Raw genomic sequence first — 20,288 nt, 5'->3', positions numbered from 1 at the left:
ATAAATTATAGCGAAACCAAAACAATTAAGATTATCTTATGATTTTATCTTTGAATATATTATGGAGTCGAAAAAAAAAAGAAAAAAAAAAAGAAAAGGTCTCTTTTTTTTTCGAAATATGGGAATGTTGGATATTAGTCGCGTGGGGCTGGGTCCAGTTCGATTTTGTTGCAAATTCAAGATGGCGCTGTTGTTTCAATCGACTGCCAAGTAAGGCAAATTTATTTAGATCAAAACTAGAGATTGTGAGATCAAAACAAACACGATTTAATACAGTATTTCATGCTATTCGATTCTTTATTGCCTGGTTGCCTTTAGGGTTTGTTGTTGTTGTAGAATTGTGCAGACTGTCTATATACTTATTTGTACTGATTTGTGAATTATATCGTTGTATCTCCAGGTTAAGGACTGCTGTACAGCTAATAAATAACATAGATACATCGCGTTTCCCGTTACTACTCACAAGAATCGTGCAGAAACTTCATTTAAGGGTCAGTAAACATATCTTTCTAAGCAAACATTTTTTTTCTATAGAAATGCTTGTCCCAAGTACGGCCCAACACCTCCCCCCTAAACCCCTCCCCTTGTACAGCTAACCCCTCCTCTCGTACAGCTAAAATTGATTTCGAAATTGTTGGAATGGAAAGGTGGGGCTCTCCCCATGTTGACTGGTCATTTTTTTGTGGATCTCCAAAAAAGCATTGCAATCTGGCAGAAAGATGATTCTAGAAACCTTAAAAGAGTGGACATTGTGTTTTGAGGCCATGGAAATGGACCTGAAGGATGAGAATAAAGGAACAGGGGAACCTTGATGATAAGATACAGAATTTAACAAACTACCGCGATTTTACGATGATGTTCCTTTCTCCCGGCAAAAATATGGTGAAATGTATAAGAAATTCAACGATATTTTCAATTTTACGATACCAATCTGTTTTCCATACAACAATATTACTGATTGATTCTCTGTATCAACAAAGTGCAAAAAAAAAAACCGGGGCACCACACATCTAAGGGATAAATGAGAAAGGGAAGATTTTTTGTTTGGACAGATCTGGTTAAACACAGATTATAGTTTAACAGAGAGAAACTGTACAGTCTTACACAGAGTACAGATACAATAGGAATATTTTGTGATAGTTGATTATTATCCAGACCTTGCTACAACAATACAATGGAGTTTTGTTTATAATTATTGTAAAATCAAGGACCTCTGTTTAACAATACATAGATTTTATGTTGATTGCATAACGTAGAATCCAGGCTCCACTGTATCTATTTGTGTCTTAGGTTGTGTTTGCTGATCTCTTTCCCTTGTGTGGTATTTTGAGTGTTTAGTTGAGAGGTTCAATTCTCCTGTTTTTCCTTGTTTGATTTGAGATTCGCCTAAGAACCTGAGCTATTATTTGGCTATAAAGTAGTTGCTATCACCTTGGATGGATGCATATCTTCAAGATCATTTATCCCTTAGACTGATGCCTGAGTATCTTGATCTCATTGTGTTTATTTTTTTTCTTGTGGGGGGGGGGGGTGGGTTCTTCTGGTTATTTACAGGTTTTTGATTTTCCAAAAAAACTATCCTGCTAAAGACAACACAGAACTTTATTTCTGAATAGTTTGATTTCAGTTTAGTAGTCATAATTGTTTTTTCTTCTTCAGGATGAAAATGCATTCACAGCAGAAGAAGAGGAAAAACTCCAAGTTGCCTTTGCACTAGATAAGGATGACCTACACATTGTGTTAGAGACATGTGCATTTGTGTTTGAACAGGTCAGAACCCCGAAATGCTAGAGAAAGGGAAGATTTTCTTTAGTGGGGGGGGGGAGTAATGTTAGATGGTTGTTACTTACAGCTGGAAATAAGGTCAATCTTATTGAGTCTTTGATTGTCATGTATTAATGTGGCATGTATGATCAATCGTATTGAGTTTAAATATGTCATGTAGGAACATGACATGACCGGCATTACTAAAAAGCGGAACCGCCGGAACCAGCGTAACCAGTTTATTTCGCTTAGTTATAGGGGTAGGGATGTCATACTAGGATCACCATTTATTTCCTTTCTAATCTGAACTTTAAAAAAAAAACATTCCATTGTGAAATGCTAAGACAACATCACTAAACGCAGATGTGCTACATTATTTCATGCATATTTGACATTCTGTCATATGCAATTTGTATCCATTTGTATCGGATTAGTAACAAAAGACCCTTGTTTTAGAAGCACGTCTTGTTAGAGGTAACACATGCAAGCGTTCGTAGTTTTAGACTTCATAGGTTTAGCTATCCGATTTCCATTGAAAGTTCCGGATAAAAAACAAAAAAAATCCTTGTTTGAAGCGCGTCTTGTTAGTAGCGTTGTTTATAGTGTCCTGTTAGAGATAACACCAAATGTCATACTGTAATACTGCAAGCGTGCAAAGGGCAGGATTGTAACTGGAATTTGTTACTAATAAATTACCCACTTCTTTATATGTACATGTGCTGAAGGAATACAATCAAAATCCAATCTGAAACAATTGTAAGTGATTTTAAAGTACTTTGAAGATTTCAAAGCAATTCAAAGTTTAAGATCTGGCCCCACACACTTGGGATATCCGGAAATATTATGCAATTATAGCCTAGCCAAGGTTGCCCTTGTTTAGAAGCGCGTCTTGTTAGAAGTAACACAAAATATTATACTGTAATACTGCAAGCGTCCGTAGCTATATAGTGCCCAGGGCTTCAGGTGTACCTTTGCAGACAAAGAAAAATACAAAGAACGAAGTATTTTACAACTTTGTTTATTTGTTATATCATACAACAAACGTATTATCCTATTGAACAATTTCTAAGTGTGTGTAAATTTGGACTGGTCATGCATTTGATGGGGCTAACAGGAGGGTGCTCTATGGTGTTTTGATAATTCTTAGCATAACTGATTAGTAGTATTACAGTATGATATTTGGCGTTATCTCTAACAGGACGCTATGAACAACGCTACTAACAAGACACGCTTCTAAATAAGGATTTTGTTTTGTTTTTTTATCCGGAACTTTCAACGGAAATCGGAACACTAAACCTACAAAGGCTAAAACTACGAACGCTTGCATGTGTTACCGCTAACAAGACGCGCTTCTAAAACAAGGGTCTTTTGTTACTAATCCGATACAAATGGATACAAATTGCATATGACAGAATGTCAAATATGCGTGAAATAACGTAGCACATCTGCGCTTAGTGATGTTGTATTTGCATTTCACTACGGGATGTTTTTTTTTATGTTCAGATTAGAAAGGAAATAAATGGTGATCCTAGAATGACATCCCTACCCCTATAACTAAGCAAAATAAACTGGTTCTGCCGGTTCCGCCTGTTTTTAGTAGTGCCGTGACATGACCTCTATTCTTGTATGTGTGCCAGGCTGCATACCATAACGCAAAACCACAAGGCTTACAGCAACAGCTACAGAATCTTAACTTGGAAGATGACAAGGTAAATAATTATATACACTTAAATAAAGACAATCTATGCCTCATCATTTACCTCTACCTATGCTTTATCCTTTAATTTTACTTCATGCTTTTTATGAGTCAGTATGATTTTCCCATTTTATTATTTGTGTTACTGTTTCATTAATTGATTCATGTATTTCCCAAGGTGAATTCTATTGTGGAGGTCTGGGTGGCCAGTGGCAAGTCACTTATTGATAAACTTCGTAAGAGAAGCTTAGCTCCTGTACAGGTAATGGTTTTGGAGATGTATTCCAAGCAAAAGTTTTTTTGGATATTGTCACAAACAGGAACGTATCCAGGAAAAAATCTGAGTGTAGCATAATTATTAATGACCAGTAGCCTATAACCCCCCTACCCTTGTATGATAGTGAGAGTGGCACCAGACTTAAAATCAAATATTGCCGGAAAAAACCTTGACAACGATCCCTTCTGAATGCTTTTGGAAGCGATAAAACACAGTTCCCTTTCTCTGATCACAGAGAAAACTACTGAATTCTCCAAGAAGAGTCACACAGCTCTTGTAAAGTTGCTGTTTTTTTTCCTTGTTATATAAAATGACATCTCTTTCTAGCCTTTCTCTGAAGAAAAGCTTATTTTTCATCAAATTCAAAGGACTACCAAGTTCTTTGATGAGTTATTTTGGTATTTTTTTTAGTTCGCCAGAACAAAATCACAGGTTAGACATTCAGCATGTATGTAGCGGCCATGCTGGATTCTAATTGGTTTAAACTAATCACTATCGCAAAGGCTGCTATTTCCAGGCTTTGCTGTAGCAAAAAAATCTAAAATAAAGAACAAGACCTCTGCAGCTGTAGCAAAGATTTCTATTTTAGAACACAACTGTAGTGGAGGTTGCTGAGAATAGCAACAAGTAGAACCAGTTCAAGTTGTCACCAATCTCTTGACAGCCATGAACACCAAATGTTGGCAGATCAAAGATCATAGGAATGTGTAATATGCAACTCATGTATTGATATGCATTAAAATAGCCACTGATAACTGTGAAAGTTTGTAGAGCAAATTGACATGGACAATTGGTATGTTGAGCCTGGGAATCGTGTATGAAAAATTAAGATATGAAAAGAATGTACAAGCTGTGATTAAAAACAAATCAACTCCCTTAAATCTGGCTGTTAATTTGCTGCTGCATTTGCAATAGTCTGGATCCGCCCTTGACAAAAGAGGGTTTGGGGGAGTTCTTAAAAAACGAACTCAAGTTCAAAAAATGATATTGTAAAAACTCCAAAATTTGATACTACACAGCCAAATCCTCAGAAACGTATGAAATCTAAAGGTCTTAGGGGTGTTTGGGTTCCTGTGTATAAGCACATTAAGGCAAAGACTTCATATACAACTATAATCTACAAACTTGTGATCTCCCTAAAAATTAGCTTTACCACATTTGATGTATTCACACTCATCTAGATATGATGTATTCACACTCATCTAGACTATGATGTATTCACACTCATCTAGACTATGATGTATTCACACTCATCTAGATATGATGTATTCACACTCATCTAGACTATGATGTATTCACACTCATCTAGATATGATGTATTCACACTCATCTAGACTATGATGTATTCACACTCATCTAGATATGATGTATTCACACTCATCTAGACTATGATGTATTCACACTCATCTAGACTATGATGTATTTACACTCATCTAGATATGATGTATTCACACTCATCTAGACTATGATGTATTCACACTCATCTAGATATGATGTATTCACGCTCATCTAGACTATGATGTATTCACACTCATCTAGACTATGATGTATTCACACTCATCTAGATATGATGTATTCACACTCATCTAGATATGATGTATTCACACTCATTTAGACTATGATGTATTCACACTCATCTAGATATGATGTATTCACACTCATCTAGACTATGATGTATTCACACAGCTATATACCTCAATGCTTTATAGACTAGCTTTTACTTTGTGTGCCACTTTTAGCTTGACTGTGTGAACTGGCGGCTCAACCTGCAGATGGCTCAAGCAAACATGTCAAAGATGAAGCTGCCCAATGCTGTCTTTGAATTAGGCATCTCCACTTCTGGGAAGGTAAACCTTGATTACCAAATTTGTAATAAGCAATTCTCAAAAAAAAAAATGTATATAGGAGCTTATTCAAAAATTTTCCTCCCATTCTATGTTTTATATTTTCCCTATTTTGGAAGCCCTCCCCTTCCTGGATCCACCCCTTCCCTCCTTAGATCTACCCCTCCCCTCCTTGGATCCACCCCTCCCCTCCCTGGATGTACCCCTCCCCTCCTTGGATGCACCCCTCCCCTCCTTGGATCTACCCCTCCCCTCCCTGGATCTACCTCTCCCCTCCTTGGATCTATCCTACCCCTCCCTGGATCTACCCCTCCCCTCCTTGGATCTACCCCTCCCCTCCCTGGATCCACCCCTCCCCTCCTTGGATCCACCCCTCCCCTTGCTGGATCCACCCCTCCCCTCCTTGGATCCACCCCTCCCTTCCTTGGATCCACCCCTCCCCTCCTTGGATCTACCCCTCCCCTCCTTGGATCCACCCCTCCCCTCCCTGGATCTACCCCTCCCCTCCTTGGATGCACCCCTCCCCTCCTTGGATCTACCCCTCCCCTCCTTGGATCTACCCCTCCCCTCTCTGGATCCACCCCTCCCCTCCTTGGATCCACCCCTCCCCTCCTTGGATCTACCCCTCCCCTCCTTGGATCCACCCCTCCCCTCCCTGGATCTACCCCTCCCCTCCTTGGATCCACCCCTCCCCTCCTTGGATCTACCCCTCCCCTACTTGGATCCACCCCTCCCCTCCCTGGATCTACCCCTCCCCTCCTTGGATGCACCCCTCCCCTCCTTGGATCTACCCCTCCCCTCCTTGGATCTACCCCTCCCCTCGCTGGATCCACCCCTCCCCTTCTTGGATCCACCCCTCCCCTCCTTGGATCTACCCCTCCCCTCCTTGGATCCACCCCTCCCCTCCCTGGATCTACCCCTCCCCTCCTTGGATCCACCCCTCCCCTCCCTGGATCTGCCCCTGCCCTCCTTGGATCCACCCCTCCCCTCCTTGGATCCACCCCTCCCCTCCCTGGATCCACCCCTTAACTCCTTGGATCCACCCCTCCCCTCCTTGGATCCACCCCTCCCCTCCTTGGATCCACCCCTCCCTTCCTGGATCCACCCCTCCCCTTCTTGGATCTTCCTCTCCCCTTCCTGGATCCACCCCTCCCCTCCCTGGATCCACCCCTCCCCTCCTTGGATCTACTCCTCCTTGGATCCACCCCTCCCTTCTCCTGATCTACACCTTTCCTCCTTTTGCAGCGCACTTTGATTAGCGAAAATTGAAAACAGCTTCAAAACCCTACAGTCTTGGTTACTTTTAGTGTCCATTTCTAAGGATGGAAAATACATTATGGCTGAGAACCAAATGTCGCGAACTTGGATCAAGGTGTTTGGTCTCTTTTCGCTTCAAGTGAACCTGCAAGAATTGTGTGAATGACAAATCATATGGTGTTTCCTTTGATTTACCACGGTTAACAACCTATGCACAAGTGCTGTAGAAATCCTATTTAGTGGTTTGGCCGACTGACTGCATCCTCCCTCTCTCAACATTTCCTGGGTATGCAACTGTGCATGGTTCGCAAATATGCTAAAGGGTCTTACTGTAAAGTGAAACAACGCTTTTAATTGTTGATTCTGTTGGTAGATTGATGATTGAAATAATTATGAGTTCTGATATTTTTCACAGGAGCAGGAAAACATCCATATTGAATTCACACACGATGAGCTCTTTGCCTTTTATAACCAAGTAAGAAATTCATTTGTACAGTGGAACCCCGATATTTTGAAGTCGGATGACTTGAGCTCCCCAGTATACATCTCTTTCAAATAAGGAGAATCCATGTATCGAAACCTGCAGTGCTTCATGGGTATCAAATAAATAAAAATATAATTGTAAATAAAAAATAAACACAGGCTTAGAAAGCTTTGGCAATCTTGTTTATGTACCTTTAAACGTTCACACAGCTTTCAGAGACCAGGATTTAGCCATTTTTACGTTACCCATGAACCACTGCGGGTTACAATACATAAGGGTTAACAGTATAGAAAGGGTTCCACTGTTTTGCCACCAAAGTGGAGGAAATAGACTTTTCTTTATGAGGGGTACAGCTGTCTGTGTCATGTTAGAGGGGTTCAGCTGTCTGTGTCATGTTAGAGGGGTTCAGCTGTCTGTGTCATGTTAGAGGGGTACAGCCGTCTGTGTCATGCTAGAGGGGTTCAGCTGTCTGTGTCATGCTAGAGGGGTTCAGCTGTCTGTGTCTTGTTAGAGGGGTTCAGCTGTCTGTGTCATGTTAGAGGGGTACAGCTGTCTGTGTCATGTTAGAGGGGTACAGCTGTCTGTGTCATGTTAGAGGGGTTCAGCTGTCTGTGTCATGTTAGAGGGGTTTAGCTGTCTGTGTCATGTTAGAGGGGTTTAGCCGTCTGTGTCATGTTAGAGGGGTTTAGCCGTCTGTGTCTTGTTAGAGGGGTTCAGCTGTCTGTGTCATGTTAGAGGGGTTCAGCTGTCTGTGTCATGTTAGAGGGGTACAGCTGTCTGTGTCATGTTAGAGGGGTACAGCTGTCTGTGTCATGTTAGAGGGGTTCAGCTGTCTGTGTCATGTTAGAGGGGTTTAGCCGTCTGTGTCATGTTAGAGGGGTTCAGCTGTCTGTGTCATGTTAGAGGGGTACAGCTGTCTGTGTCATGTTAGAGGGGTTCAGCTGTCTGTGTCATGTTAGAGGGGTACAGCTGTCTGTGTCATGTTAGAGGGGTTCAGCTGTCTGTGTCATGTTAGAGGGGTTTAGCCGTCTGTGTCATGTTAGAGGGGTTCAGCTGTCTGTGTCATGTTAGAGGGGTTCAGCTGTCTGTGTCATGTTAGAGGGGTACAGCTGTCTGTGTCATGCTAGAGGGGTTCAGCTGTCTGTGTCATGTTAGAGGGGTACAGCTGTCTGTGTCTTGTTAGAGGGGTTCAGCTGTCTGTGTCATGTTAGAGGGGTACAGCTGTCTGTGTCTTGTTAGAGGGGTACAGCTGTCTGTGTCATGTTAGAGGGGTTCAGCTGTCTGTGTCATGTTAGAGGGGTACAGCTGTCTGTGTCATGTTAGAGGGGTTCAGCTGTCTGTGTCATGTTAGAGGGGTACAGCTGTCTGTGTCATGTTAGAGGGGTACAGCTGTCTGTGTCATGCTAGAGGGGTTCAGCTGTCTGTGTCATGTTAGAGGGGTTCAGCTGTCTGTGTCATGTTAGAGGGGTTTAGCCGTCTGTGTCTTGTTAGAGGGGTTCAGCTGTCTGTGTCATGTTAGAGGGGTACAGCTGTCTGTCGTGTTAGAGGGGTACAGCTGTCTGTGTCATGTTAGAGGGGTTCAGCTGTCTGTGTCATGTTAGAGGGGTTTAGCCGTCTGTGTCATGTTAGAGGGGTTCAGCTGTCTGTGTCATGTTAGAGGGGTACAGCTGTCTGTGTCATGCTAGAGGGGTTCAGCTGTCTGTGTCATGTTAGAGGGGTACAGCTGTCTGTGTCTTGTTAGAGGGATACAGCCGTCTGTGTCTTGTTAGAGGGGTTCAGCTGTCTGTGTCATGTTAGAGGGGTTCAGCTGTCTGTGTCATGTTAGAGGGGTACAGCCGTCTGTGTCATGTTAGAGGGGTACAGCTGTCTGTGTCATGTTAGAGGGGTTCAGCTGTCTGTGTCATGTTAGAGGGGTTCAGCTGTCTGTGTCATGTTAGAGGGGTACAGCTGTCTGTGTCATGCTAGAGGGGTTCAGCTGTCTGTGTCATGTTAGAGGGGTACAGCTGTCTGTGTCATGCTAGAGGGGTTCAGCTGTCTGTGTCATGTTAGAGGGGTTCAGCTGTCTGTGTCATGTTAGAGGGGTTTAGCTGTCTGTGTCATGTTAGAGGGGTTTAGCCGTCTGTGTCATGTTAGAGGGGTTTAGCCGTCTGTGTCATGTTAGAGGGGTTCAGCTGTCTGTCATGTTAGAGGGGTTCAGCTGTCTGTGTCATGTTAGAGGGGTTCAGCTGTCTGTGTCATGTTAGAGGGGTACAGCCGTCTGTGTCATGTTAGAGGGGTTCAGCTGTCTGTGTCATGTTAGAGGGGTACAGCTGTCTGTGTCATGTTAGAGGGGTACAGCTGTCTGTGTCATGTTAGAGGGGTTCAGCTGTCTGTGTCATGTTAGAGGGGTTTAGCCGTCTGTGTCATGTTAGAGGGGTTCAGCTGTCTGTGTCATGTTAGAGGGGTACAGCTGTCTGTGTCATGCTAGAGGGGTTCAGCTGTCTGTGTCATGTTAGAGGGGTACAGCTGTCTGTGTCTTGTTAGAGGGATACAGCCGTCTGTGTCTTGTTAGAGGGGTTCAGCTGTCTGTGTCATGTTAGAGGGGTTCAGCTGTCTGTGTCATGTTAGAGGGGTACAGCTGTCTGTGTCATGTTAGAGGGGTTCAGCTGTCTGTGTCATGTTAGAGGGGTACAGCTGTCTGTGTCATGTTAGAGGGGTACAGCTGTCTGTGTCATGCTAGAGGGGTTCAGCTGTCTGTGTCATGTTAGAGGGGTTCAGCTGTCTGTGTCATGTTAGAGGGGTTTAGCTGTCTGTGTCATGTTAGAGGGGTTTAGCCGTCTGTGTCATGTTAGAGGGGTTTAGCCGTCTGTGTCATGTTAGAGGGGTTCAGCTGTCTGTCATGTTAGAGGGGTTCAGCTGTCTGTGTCATGTTAGAGGGGTTCAGCTGTCTGTGTCATGTTAGAGGGGTACAGCTGTCTGTGTCATGTTAGAGGGGTTCAGCTGTCTGTGTCATGTTAGAGGGGTACAGCTGTCTGTGTCATGCTAGAGGGGTACAGCTGTCTGTGTCATGTTAGAGGGGTTCAGCTGTCTGTGTCATGTTAGAGGGGTACAGCTGTCTGTGTCATGTTAGAGGGGTTTAGCCGTCTGTGTCATGTTAGAGGGGTACAGCCGTCTGTGTCTTGTTAGAGGGGTACAGCTGTCTGTGTCATGCTAGAGGGGTACAGCTGTCTGTGTCATGTTAGAGGGGTTTAGCCGTCTGTGTCATGTTAGAGGGATTCAGCTGTCTGTGTCATGTTAGAGGGGTACAGCCGTCTGTGTCATGTTAGAGGGATTCAGCTGTCTGTGTCATGTTAGAGGGGTTCAGCTGTCTGTGTCATGTTAGAGGGGTTCAGCTGTCTGTGTCATGTTAGAGGGGTACAGCTGTCTGTGTCATGCTAGAGGGGTTCAGCTGTCTGTGTCATGTTAGAGGGGTTTAGCCGTCTGTGTCATGTTAGAGGGATTCAGCTGTCTGTGTCATGTTAGAGGGGTTCAGCCGTCTGTGTCATGTTAGAGGGGTTCAGCTGTCTGTGTCTTGTTAGAGGCATCCACAGGTATCCAGGACTTTGTTACGCCTTGTTCTTGCAACTGTGACCTCAACGCCCTTGCGATGTATTAGAGGGTTACAATTTCTTATTTTAAAAGTTATGATTAAACTTTTAGTTTAGTATATTTATTTTTTCCTTTTTATTGATGCTGTGTCTTGTTTATTTTCAGTTGGAATCTATTCAAAGTCAACTAGATTCCCTCAGATGATTAATGGCCAAGTGTTTTACTAGCAGATTAATAGAAAGAAACAATTATGTTTAGACAGGGTACACAGGCCGACAACTATTCTCTCCTTTCTCCTGTGCTTATCATCTAGTGTTGACTCCATCCACGGGGGCAAGAATGCAGGGCAAGAAGACAAGAGAGCCATAAAAGCGAGGGGCAGAAAAAAAAAATAAGAAGAGGGCAAGAACATATAAGGCTGTGACTTTCCTCGCATTTTTATGCTATGTCTCTACAAACGAGCTGAAAAATAACTTGGCGGTCTGTGAACATGAATGGTGGAATTGGGGAATCAAAACAAGGTTTAAAATGGTGTTTTTTGCCTCTGAAATTTTAAGTAGTTTTGCTGATGTTTCAAGCATAAACACATGAAATGCAAATTCCTCTCTAACATCGTTTGCACCTTGTTATCAAGGGCACCTCGTTATTAGGGGCAGTACGTGATCAAGGACACCTTGTTATTAGGGGCAGTACGTTTTCAAGGGCACCTCATTATTAGGGGCAGTACGTGAATAGGGACACCTTGTTATTACGGGCAGTACGTTATCAAGGGCACCTTGTTATTAGGGGCAGTACGTTATCAAGGGCACCTTGTTATTAGGGGCAGTACGTGAAGAAGGACACCTCGTTATCAGGGCAGTACGTGATCAAGGGCACCTTGTTATTACGGGCAGTACGTTATCAAGGGCACCTTGTTATTAGGGGCAGCACGTTATCAAGGGCACCTTGTTATTAGGGGCAGTACGTTATCAAGGGCACCTTGTTATTAGGGGCAGTACGTTATCAAGGGCACCTTGTTATTACGGGCAGTACGTTATCAAGGGCACCTTGTTATTACGGGCAGTACGTTATCAAGGGCACCTTGTTATTACGGGCAGTACGTTATCAAGGGCACCTTGTTATTAGGGGCAGTACGTGAAGAAGGACACCTCGTTATTAGGGGCAGTACGTTATCGAGGGCACCTTGTTATTGGGCAGTACGTTATCAAGGGCACCTTGTTATTACGGGCAGTACGTTATCAAGGGCACCTTGTTATTACGGGCAGTACGTTATCAATTGCACCTTGTTATTACGGGCAGTACGTTATCAAGGGCACGTTGTTATTACGGGCAGTACGTTATCAAGGGCACCTTGTTATTAGGGGCAGTACGTGATCAAGGGCACCTTGTTATTAGGGGCAGTACGTGATCAAGGACACCTTGTTATTACGGGCAGTACGTTATCAAGGGCACCTTATTATTAGGGGCAGTACGTGATCAAGGGCACCTTGTTATTAGGGGCAGTACGTGATCAAGGACACCTTGTTATTAGGGGCAGCACGTTATCAAGGGTACCTTGTTATTAGGGGCAGTACGTTATCAAGGGCACCTTGTTATTAGGGGCAGCACGTTATCAAGGGCACCTTGTTATTAGGGGCAGTACGTTATCAAGGGCACCTTGTTATTACGGGCAGTACGTTATCAAGGGCACCTTGTTATTAGGGGCAGCACGTTATCAAGGGCACCTTGTTATTAGGGGCAGTACGTTATCAAGGGCACCTTGTTATTAGGGGCAGTACGTTATCAAGGGCACCTTGTTATTAGGGGCAGCACGTTATCAAGGGCACCTTGTTATTAGGGGCAGTACGTTATCAAGGGCACCTTGTTATTAGGGGCAGTACGTTATCAAGGGCACCTTGTTATTAGGGGCAGCACGTTATCAAGGGCACCTTGTTATTAGGGGCAGCACGTTATCAAGGGCACCTTGTTATTAGGGGCAGTACGTGAATAAGGACACCTCGTTATCAGGGGCAGTACGTTATCAAGGGCACCTTGTTATTAGGGGCAGTACGTTATCAAGGACACCTTGTTATTACGGGCAGCACGTTATCAAGGGCACCTTGTTATTAGGGGCAGTACGTTATCAAGGGCACCTTGTAATTAGGGGCAGTACGTTATCAAGGGCACCTTGTTATTAAGGGCAGCACGTTATCAAGGGCACCTTGTTATTAGGGGCAGTACGTTATCAAGGGCACGTTGTTATTACGGGCAGTACGTTATCAAGGGCACCTTATTATTAGGGGCAGTACGTTATCAAGGGCACCTTGTTATTAGGGGCAGCACGTGAATAAGGACACCTCGTTATTAGGGGCAGTACGTTATCAAGGGCACCTCGTTATTACGGGCAGTACGTTATCAAAGGCACCTTGTTATTACGGGCAGTACGTTATTAGGGGCACCTTGTTATTAGGGGCAGTACGTTATTAGGGGCACCTTGTTACGGAGAGGGAAGAAGCCAATAATTCCCGAATGATGTTGTAACAGTGGTCTCCCAAATCGCTGGCCAAAGTACTTCATTGTTTATTTCATGTTGATTTTAAACATCTCACAATCTTTATTCCTAACTGTTTACAGCAAATTAACTAAAGCCATTAAAAGCTTAATTGCAAGCAAACTATTGCTAATCAAAATCTTAAAAACATAATTATTCTCTGTACAATTCTTCACAAAATAAAAATACTTTTTTATGTGTATGTATGGCACATAAACAAACAACAGTTTGTACAAGATGGATCCCGCTGGCTTGCTATAGAGTGGATGTACGTTAATGCATAATATGTAACTCAATTGATGGTTTCACTTACTGTTGCTGTGAAAAAACTCCAACGGTCTTTAAAATTGACTTTTAACTCTATGTCACATACTATAATAACACAGAATTTCCGAAGATAAAATTTAAGAAATTTAGTTGAACCATTTGCTCTAAGTCTGCTGCGTAGCCGTCCTTAGTGTCAGTCTCGAGGGATTCAAGACGCTAAGGACGACTGGGCAGGAGAGAATCATTCTTTCTGATTCTTCGGAAACAACATTGATCCAAAGTTTTATACCATGTTCCTGAAGCTCTTAGACAGCTTGTAACAATGTCTGAATAAGCAACATATCTTACTTATTCAAAGGAAACCATCTTTTCAGATTGCCCTTCTGGTAAAAGCAACATATTTTCCATTCCATTGCACACGTCCTTCACCTTTGCAACACTTGCACTGTTGGATGAGCAGCATACGCTGCTTTTTAACAGCGGCACATGGTCATCATCAAGCTGCAAAACAACGCATTGCATCTCTGTTTCACAGATCTCCTTTAAATAGCTGACTCTGTCGGGAGCCGACCATTTCCCTGCGAGCTCGGTGAAGATGCTCTATAATCTATCCTACCCGCAGTTGAAGTGTCACTATCACACTCAATGTCAGATGATTCTTCTTCTGCTTTTGTTGCCTCCGCCCCATCAGGTCCACGCCGCAGTAGTGTCTGCCGTGTGCCCTGATATTCTGTTTCATCCTCGTGGATTAGTTTAGGAGGAGATTTAGTGTACTTCAAGTGAGTGACGTTCTTGTGTTTGTTAGAGGGTGTGGCATCTATGTCGTCAGGTTCTGGCTTCTTTCCACACGTGTTAAGAGCTCGCTGGTGAAACTTTACACCAAGAAGGAAACCAATAATGATGCTGATGAGAATGGCTACCATGACGGCGACCACAAAAAGTCCGCTGTCAACTCCCACGGCTGCAAGTAAAAAAGATAGGGAGTTAAAGATAAGCCTTTGGTGGAGATGACTAGGAAGTTGTTTTGGAAAAAGGAATATAAGCTATAAATGTAGCATACCACTGAAAATGTTTATTCTTACCTTTTTTTAAAAAAAAACAAAGAGTAGCATGATTCAAGATGATTTTTGAAACATGGTCACTCATACTTTGGTGCTACAGTAATTTGAATGCAAAGTTAGACATGCACCGAAAAGACGTCTTTTTATCAAACATCAAACCACCCATACAAATACACCTTAAGTAAAAAACTATCTGTATCTATAATTTTATCATGGATTACATTTGAATTTGTATGCAAAGTTTAGTTGTTATCATGGGAGCAGATGTGATGGCTCCTACCACCCACACACCAATCAATTTACTGCCGTCCCATGGGTTTAGGCGCGACAATGGGAATGCGAAAGCCAACCAAATGGTTTAGGCTGACAAGGTGTGAGACAAGGATTTTGGTGGCTTTTTGGTGACTATTAATATATCATGGTTAGCTTACCTGACTCTCTATATCCACCAGTGGGTCCTGTAAGAAACAAGAGGTTTTTCAAATAAGTGGTGATGACCATAGTACTACCAAATAGCAGCAGAGTTAAATACGTTGATTGATTAGGATTATCACAAGACGGATTTACGATTTTATCCCTTAGAAATTATTTTTTCTCATTAATTAAGATTAAAACAAGTAACAATAGAATATCAAAACAAAAAACTTACAACAATAAACAAAAAGAGCACACTGTTGAGGTATTTAGGACAATCTTGAAAACAGCCCCAAGAAAAAGCTATTGTTCTTCACACTCGCTCTCACTCTCATGTTTTAATGTTTCCGCGTGTAAACAAATCATCCAAGCATAACGGCAATTACTGTGGGTAACACTGAGAAGCATTTTCTGTATTCCTGGAAAAAGTAATTTACAATATGTGAGGTGTTGCTTTCTTCGAAAAGTCCAAATATGGGGTTTACCTGTAAACAAGATCAAAGTAGGCTGACCTGTTGATGCTTTACTGAAGTTCTCTGAAATCAACGGCCAATCACCCAATCAGACATGCAGGTTACTGTGAAGTGCGTAAGCGAAATTTGGACGAGTTGAGAGTGTGACAGAAGTTCTTAGAAGAAAGTTCTTAGAAGAAGGTGAACTCATCGTGACTAAGAGCTGTTAAAGATGGGTGATTTCATGTAACCTTTCTATCATCTTGGGAAAATATGAAAAATATGTTGAGCCCGTGAAAAAGCAATTCTTGTATATAAGTTCTTAGAAAACGCAAGCTTTAGTATGACTTGGGACTTTTCTTAGAACATATTCTTGGTTTTATAAAAATAAATTAATTAATTAAGATTGATTTTGTGAAAGAGTGCAAGTGGAACAAGCATACAATGTTTCGAAAAATTTAAGATTCTTAGATGCGCACTCCTCATACTTGATAATTTGAAAGTAAGATAATTTGGTTCAGTAATATTGTATAGTATTGTACGGCAAGAAAATTATTGTTATCAAGTAAAGTAATAGAAATGGAGAAAGCAAGAAAAAAAGGTTTAAATGTGTAATTGTGTGTGGAAACGAATGAAATGAAACGATTGCATCAAGTATAATAATCATCATCCGGCAGACCATACAAGTGCAAAATAATGAAAAAAAAAACGTATTGCTTAAATTTACAAATAATTTAAACAGTAGAGATTAGATTACATTACACCGTTTATTTTATGCTTTAGCAATAAAATGGAGCCGTATTTATTGTGGGATAATTCAAATTGATGTATTTCACTACTGAAATGCACATTTTATTTGCATATTGCCGGCGGCTTGCAATTGAATTTGAAAGCATTTGAAAGCCGCAATTACACCAGTCTGCTACTATTAGAATCTACACTTTTTTTTATAACAGGCAAACAGCTGTAAATCATCTGTCGCATTCTTGAAGAACCTTCCAATAGACACTGACACTGAGATTGTAACGTAATTGACAGCAAGTAAACCGGTGCGCTTGCCGCTTTAAGAAAAGATCCCCCCCCCCGAATGAGAGTTTGTATACCCTCAAGAAATTTGCTAAAATCTAGTGTTTGCATTCCCTCAGAAATTTGCTAAAATCTAGTGTGTGCAATATTGTATAGTATTGTACGGCAAGAAAATTATTGTTATCAAGTAAAGTAATAGAAATGGAGAAAGCAAGAAAAAAAGGTTTAAATGTGTAATTGTGTGTGGAAACGAATGAAATGAAACGATTGCATCAAGTATTATAATCATCATCCGGCAGACCATACAAGTGCAAAATAATGAAAAAAAAACGTATTGCTTAAATTTACAAATAATTTAAACAGTAGAGATTAGATTACATTACACCGTTTATTTTATGCTTTAGCAATAAAATGGAGCCGTATTTATTGTGGGATAATTCAAATTGATGTATTTCACTACTGAAATGCACATTTTATTTGCATATTGCCGGCGGCTTGCAATTGAATTTGAAAGCATTTGAAAGCCGCAATTACACCAGTCTGCTACTATTAGAATCTACACTTTTTTTATAACAGGCAAACAGCTGTAAATCATCTGTCGCATTCTTGAAGAACCTTCCAATAGACACTGACACTGAGATTGTAACGTAATTGACAGCAAGTAAACCGGTGCGCTTGCCGCTTTAAGAAAAGATCCCCCCCCCCGAATGAGAGTTTGTATACCCTCAAGAAATTTGCTAAAATCTAGTGTTTGCATTCCCTCAGAAATTTGCTAAAATCTAGTGTGTGCATTCCCTCAGAAATTTGCCAAAATCTAGTGTTTGCATTCCCTCAGAAATTTGCCAAAATCTAGTTTATGCATTCCCTCAGAAATTTGCTAAAATCTAGTGTGTGCATTCCCTCAGAAATTTGCCAAAATCTAGTTTATGCATTCCCTCAGAAATTTGCTAAAAGCTAGTGTGTGCATTCCCTCAGAAATTTGCTAAAATCTAGTGTGTGCATTCCCTCAGAAATTTGCTAAAATCTAGTGTGTGCATTCCCTCAGAAATTTGCTAAAAATCTAGTGTGTGCATTCCCTCAGAAATTTGCTAAAAGCTAGTGTGTGCATTCCCTCAGAAATTTGCCAAAATCTAGTTTATGCATTCCCTCAGAAATTTGCTAAAAGCTAGTGTGTGCATTCCCTCAGAAATTTGCTAAAATCTAGTGTGTGCATTCCCTCAGAAATTTGCTAAAATCTAGTGTGTGCATTCCCTCAGAAATTTGCTAAAATCTAGTGAGTGCATTCCCTCAGAAATTTGCTAAAATCTAGTGTGTGCATTCCCTCAGAAATTTGCTAAAAGCTAGTGTGTGCATTCCCTCAGAAATTTGCCAGAATCTAGTGTTTGTAAGAAAAAAAAAAACAGGGGTTTTATTCTCTGGTGGTTTGCACTTCCCCAGAATAAACAATTCCCTCTGATTCTTTTCCTGTAATCACACATTTCATAAGGATGGCTTATATGCAGGTTTTTGTTTTAAGCCCTGGAAAGCACTAAAGAGAAGCAGACTATATGTATGCACCTTTCGTGTTGTAGTTGTACAGCCTGTGTTTGCTGTCCACTGTGAAGGACACCAACTTTCCATCGTCAACAGCTTGTTGAAGGTCACTTAGTAGCTCCTGGTGTTTGTCCAAGGGATCCGTGGCAAACTGAAGTCGCATTTCGCACACAACACTACCTGACCTGGGTTAACATGGGTTAATAGATTTGTCAGACATGCACCAAGAAGTATATGGAAGCAAAACACATTTTCAATCTTAAAATGGAAATATCTGACATATTAGAAATAGAGGTGATTGATACAAGAGAGGTGATCGGTACAAGAGAGGTGACCAGTAGAAGAGAGGTGATCGGTACAAGAGAGGTGATTGGTACAAGAGAGGTGACCAGTAGAAGAGAGGTGATCGGTACAAGAGAGGTGATTGGTACAAGAGAGGTCACCAGTAGAAGAGAGGTGATCAGTACAAGAGAGGTGATTGGTACAAGAGAGGTGACCAGTACAAGAGAGGTGACGGGTACAAGAGAGGTGACGGGTACAAGAGAGGTGACTGGTACAAGACAGGTGACTGGTACAAGACAGGTGACCGGTACAAGAGAGGTGATCGGTACAAGAGAGGTGATCGGTACAAGAGAGGTGACGGGTACAAGAGAGGTGATCGGTACAAGAGAGGTGACGGGTACAAGAGAGGTGACTGGTACAAGACAGGTGACTGGTACAAGACAGGTGACCGGTACAAGAGAGGTGACGGGTACAAGAGAGGTGACGGGTACAAGAGAGGTGATCGGTACAAGAGAGGTGATCGGTACAAGAGAGGTGACCAGTAGAAGAGGGGTGATCGGTACAAGAGAGGTGACCAGTAGAAGAGGGGTGATCGGTACAAGAGAGGTGACCGGTACAAAAGAGGTGACCAGTACAAGAGAGGTGACCAGTAGAAGAGAGGTGACCAGTAGAAGAGAGGTGATTGGTACAAGATAGGTGATCCATACAAAAGAGGTGACTGGTACAAGAGAGGTGACTAGTCAGTACAAGAGAGTTGAATGTAGTTGCTCTTACCGGAATGTTATCTCAGTAGTCCTGATGAATGCTGGGTACTTATGGTAGACTGTTGACACAGCACTTGACACTTGGGCTGCTAGGGTGCTGTATGCGATGCTTGTCATGTCACCAAGGTCATTTGACCACGTCTCACTTGTGATACGGATCCCCACCTTCAGCTTGCGATCTATGGAGTATATGCAACTAATTCATAACAGAGAGAAAAAATATCTTGCTGATACATTGTTGAAGTGGTAACCGTTTTCCTATTTCCAAAAATCAATTTATTTTGAATAAAACAAAAGAATTGTTGTTCTAATCCCTGTTTTTATTTTACTTTGTCTTATCTGGAAAAGTCTAAATTAGTATTAGCACGTAATTTGACAATTGGCTATTTGCAGGATGTTGGCATACTGAAGCGCACTATGGACCGGGCTTGAAGCGTGTACCCCGTCTCGTATTACAACCAAAGTACCATTCTTTATAGCATGGTGCATGTACATTCTAAGCAAGACCTTGCACGGTCCGTCTGTCTAGATGGTGCATTCATCTCAAAGTATCCTTTATCGAACGATGTTGATATATTTTGCTCATTAACTCAGGCTTGCATATGATCCAACCACGTTATATTTTTTTAACAGTTTTAACATATTGATCATCAAATAGAGGGCAAGAAAAATAATGAGAGCTCGACCACATAACAATTGGATTTGCCATCAAGCAAATAGCTCAATTTTTTTATCACGATTTTTCTTGACCGCAAAACACACATTTACTCACTGTCAAAATTTGTGCAGGAGTTTGTTATTAATCAATCAGTTGTTGTCACGGCTCTTTGAAGTGAAGTTTGGAGCCATTGGTACCCAGGATAAGATGATTACGATTATCTTGCAAAAAGAGCCTCAAACATGTTACCTACGCTTTATTTAGCGCGCAAGACAACAAACAAATTGGCTGTTGACATCTCAACTTAGGTACAGTGAGCTTGTGTAGGCGCACAAAAAAACAACCAAGACAGTGGCATTGAAGTTCTGAATAACTTCCATTTTTTTCTTAGTATTTATACTCCGAAATTGAA

General features: G+C 41.8%; 2 protein-coding genes across 3 annotated transcripts in view; one reads left to right on the top strand and one right to left on the bottom strand.

Annotated features, from left to right (window-relative positions):
* Nucleotides 1–72: 72 nt before the first annotated feature.
* Nucleotides 73–11,423, top strand: LOC5503835 (COMM domain-containing protein 10). Its single transcript, XM_001624731.3, has 8 exons — nt 73–210; nt 401–491; nt 1,660–1,770; nt 3,402–3,473; nt 3,639–3,722; nt 5,477–5,584; nt 7,254–7,313; nt 11,055–11,423. Exons 1-8 carry the CDS (start codon nt 119–121, stop codon nt 11,091–11,093), a joined length of 657 nt encoding a protein of 218 aa, XP_001624781.2. The 5' UTR covers nt 73–118; the 3' UTR covers nt 11,094–11,423.
* Nucleotides 11,424–13,432: 2,009 nt separating this feature from the next.
* Nucleotides 13,433–20,288, bottom strand: part of LOC116611653 (semaphorin-3B) — a 30,224-nt gene continuing 23,368 nt past the window's right edge. The window contains exons 22-26 of one of the 2 annotated variants that reach the window (XM_032372068.2): nt 19,229–19,397; nt 18,197–18,357; nt 15,647–15,697; nt 15,179–15,205; nt 13,433–14,647 (exon numbers count right to left, since the gene is read on the bottom strand). In XM_032372068.2, coding sequence (XP_032227959.2) covers nt 14,229–14,647; nt 15,179–15,205; nt 15,647–15,697; nt 18,197–18,357; nt 19,229–19,397 — 827 coding nt within the window. In that variant the 3' untranslated portion in view covers nt 13,433–14,228. The remainder of the gene's footprint in view (nt 14,648–15,178; nt 15,206–15,646; nt 15,698–18,196; nt 18,358–19,228; nt 19,398–20,288) is intronic. The other variant, XM_032372069.2, reaches the window with a different exon arrangement.

This window comes from Nematostella vectensis, chromosome 5 (genome assembly GCF_932526225.1).
Source record: "Nematostella vectensis chromosome 5, jaNemVect1.1, whole genome shotgun sequence".
Classification (NCBI taxonomy): domain Eukaryota; kingdom Metazoa; phylum Cnidaria; class Anthozoa; order Actiniaria; family Edwardsiidae; genus Nematostella; species Nematostella vectensis.
The sequence above is the reverse complement of the archived record's forward strand: the minus strand, read 5'-3'. Positions and strand labels throughout refer to the sequence as shown.

Excerpts from the sequence above, each read along its gene's own strand:
- LOC5503835 (XM_001624731.3), top strand. The coding sequence starts at position 119 with ATGGGAATGTTGGATATTAGTCGCGTGGGGCTGGGTCCAGTTCGATTT. Across the intron at positions 492-1,659 it reads TGCAGAAACTTCATTTAAGG|GATGAAAATGCATTCACAGC; the intron begins GTCAGTAAACAT and ends TTTCTTCTTCAG. Across the intron at positions 5,585-7,253 it reads GCATCTCCACTTCTGGGAAG|GAGCAGGAAAACATCCATAT; the intron begins GTAAACCTTGAT and ends TATTTTTCACAG.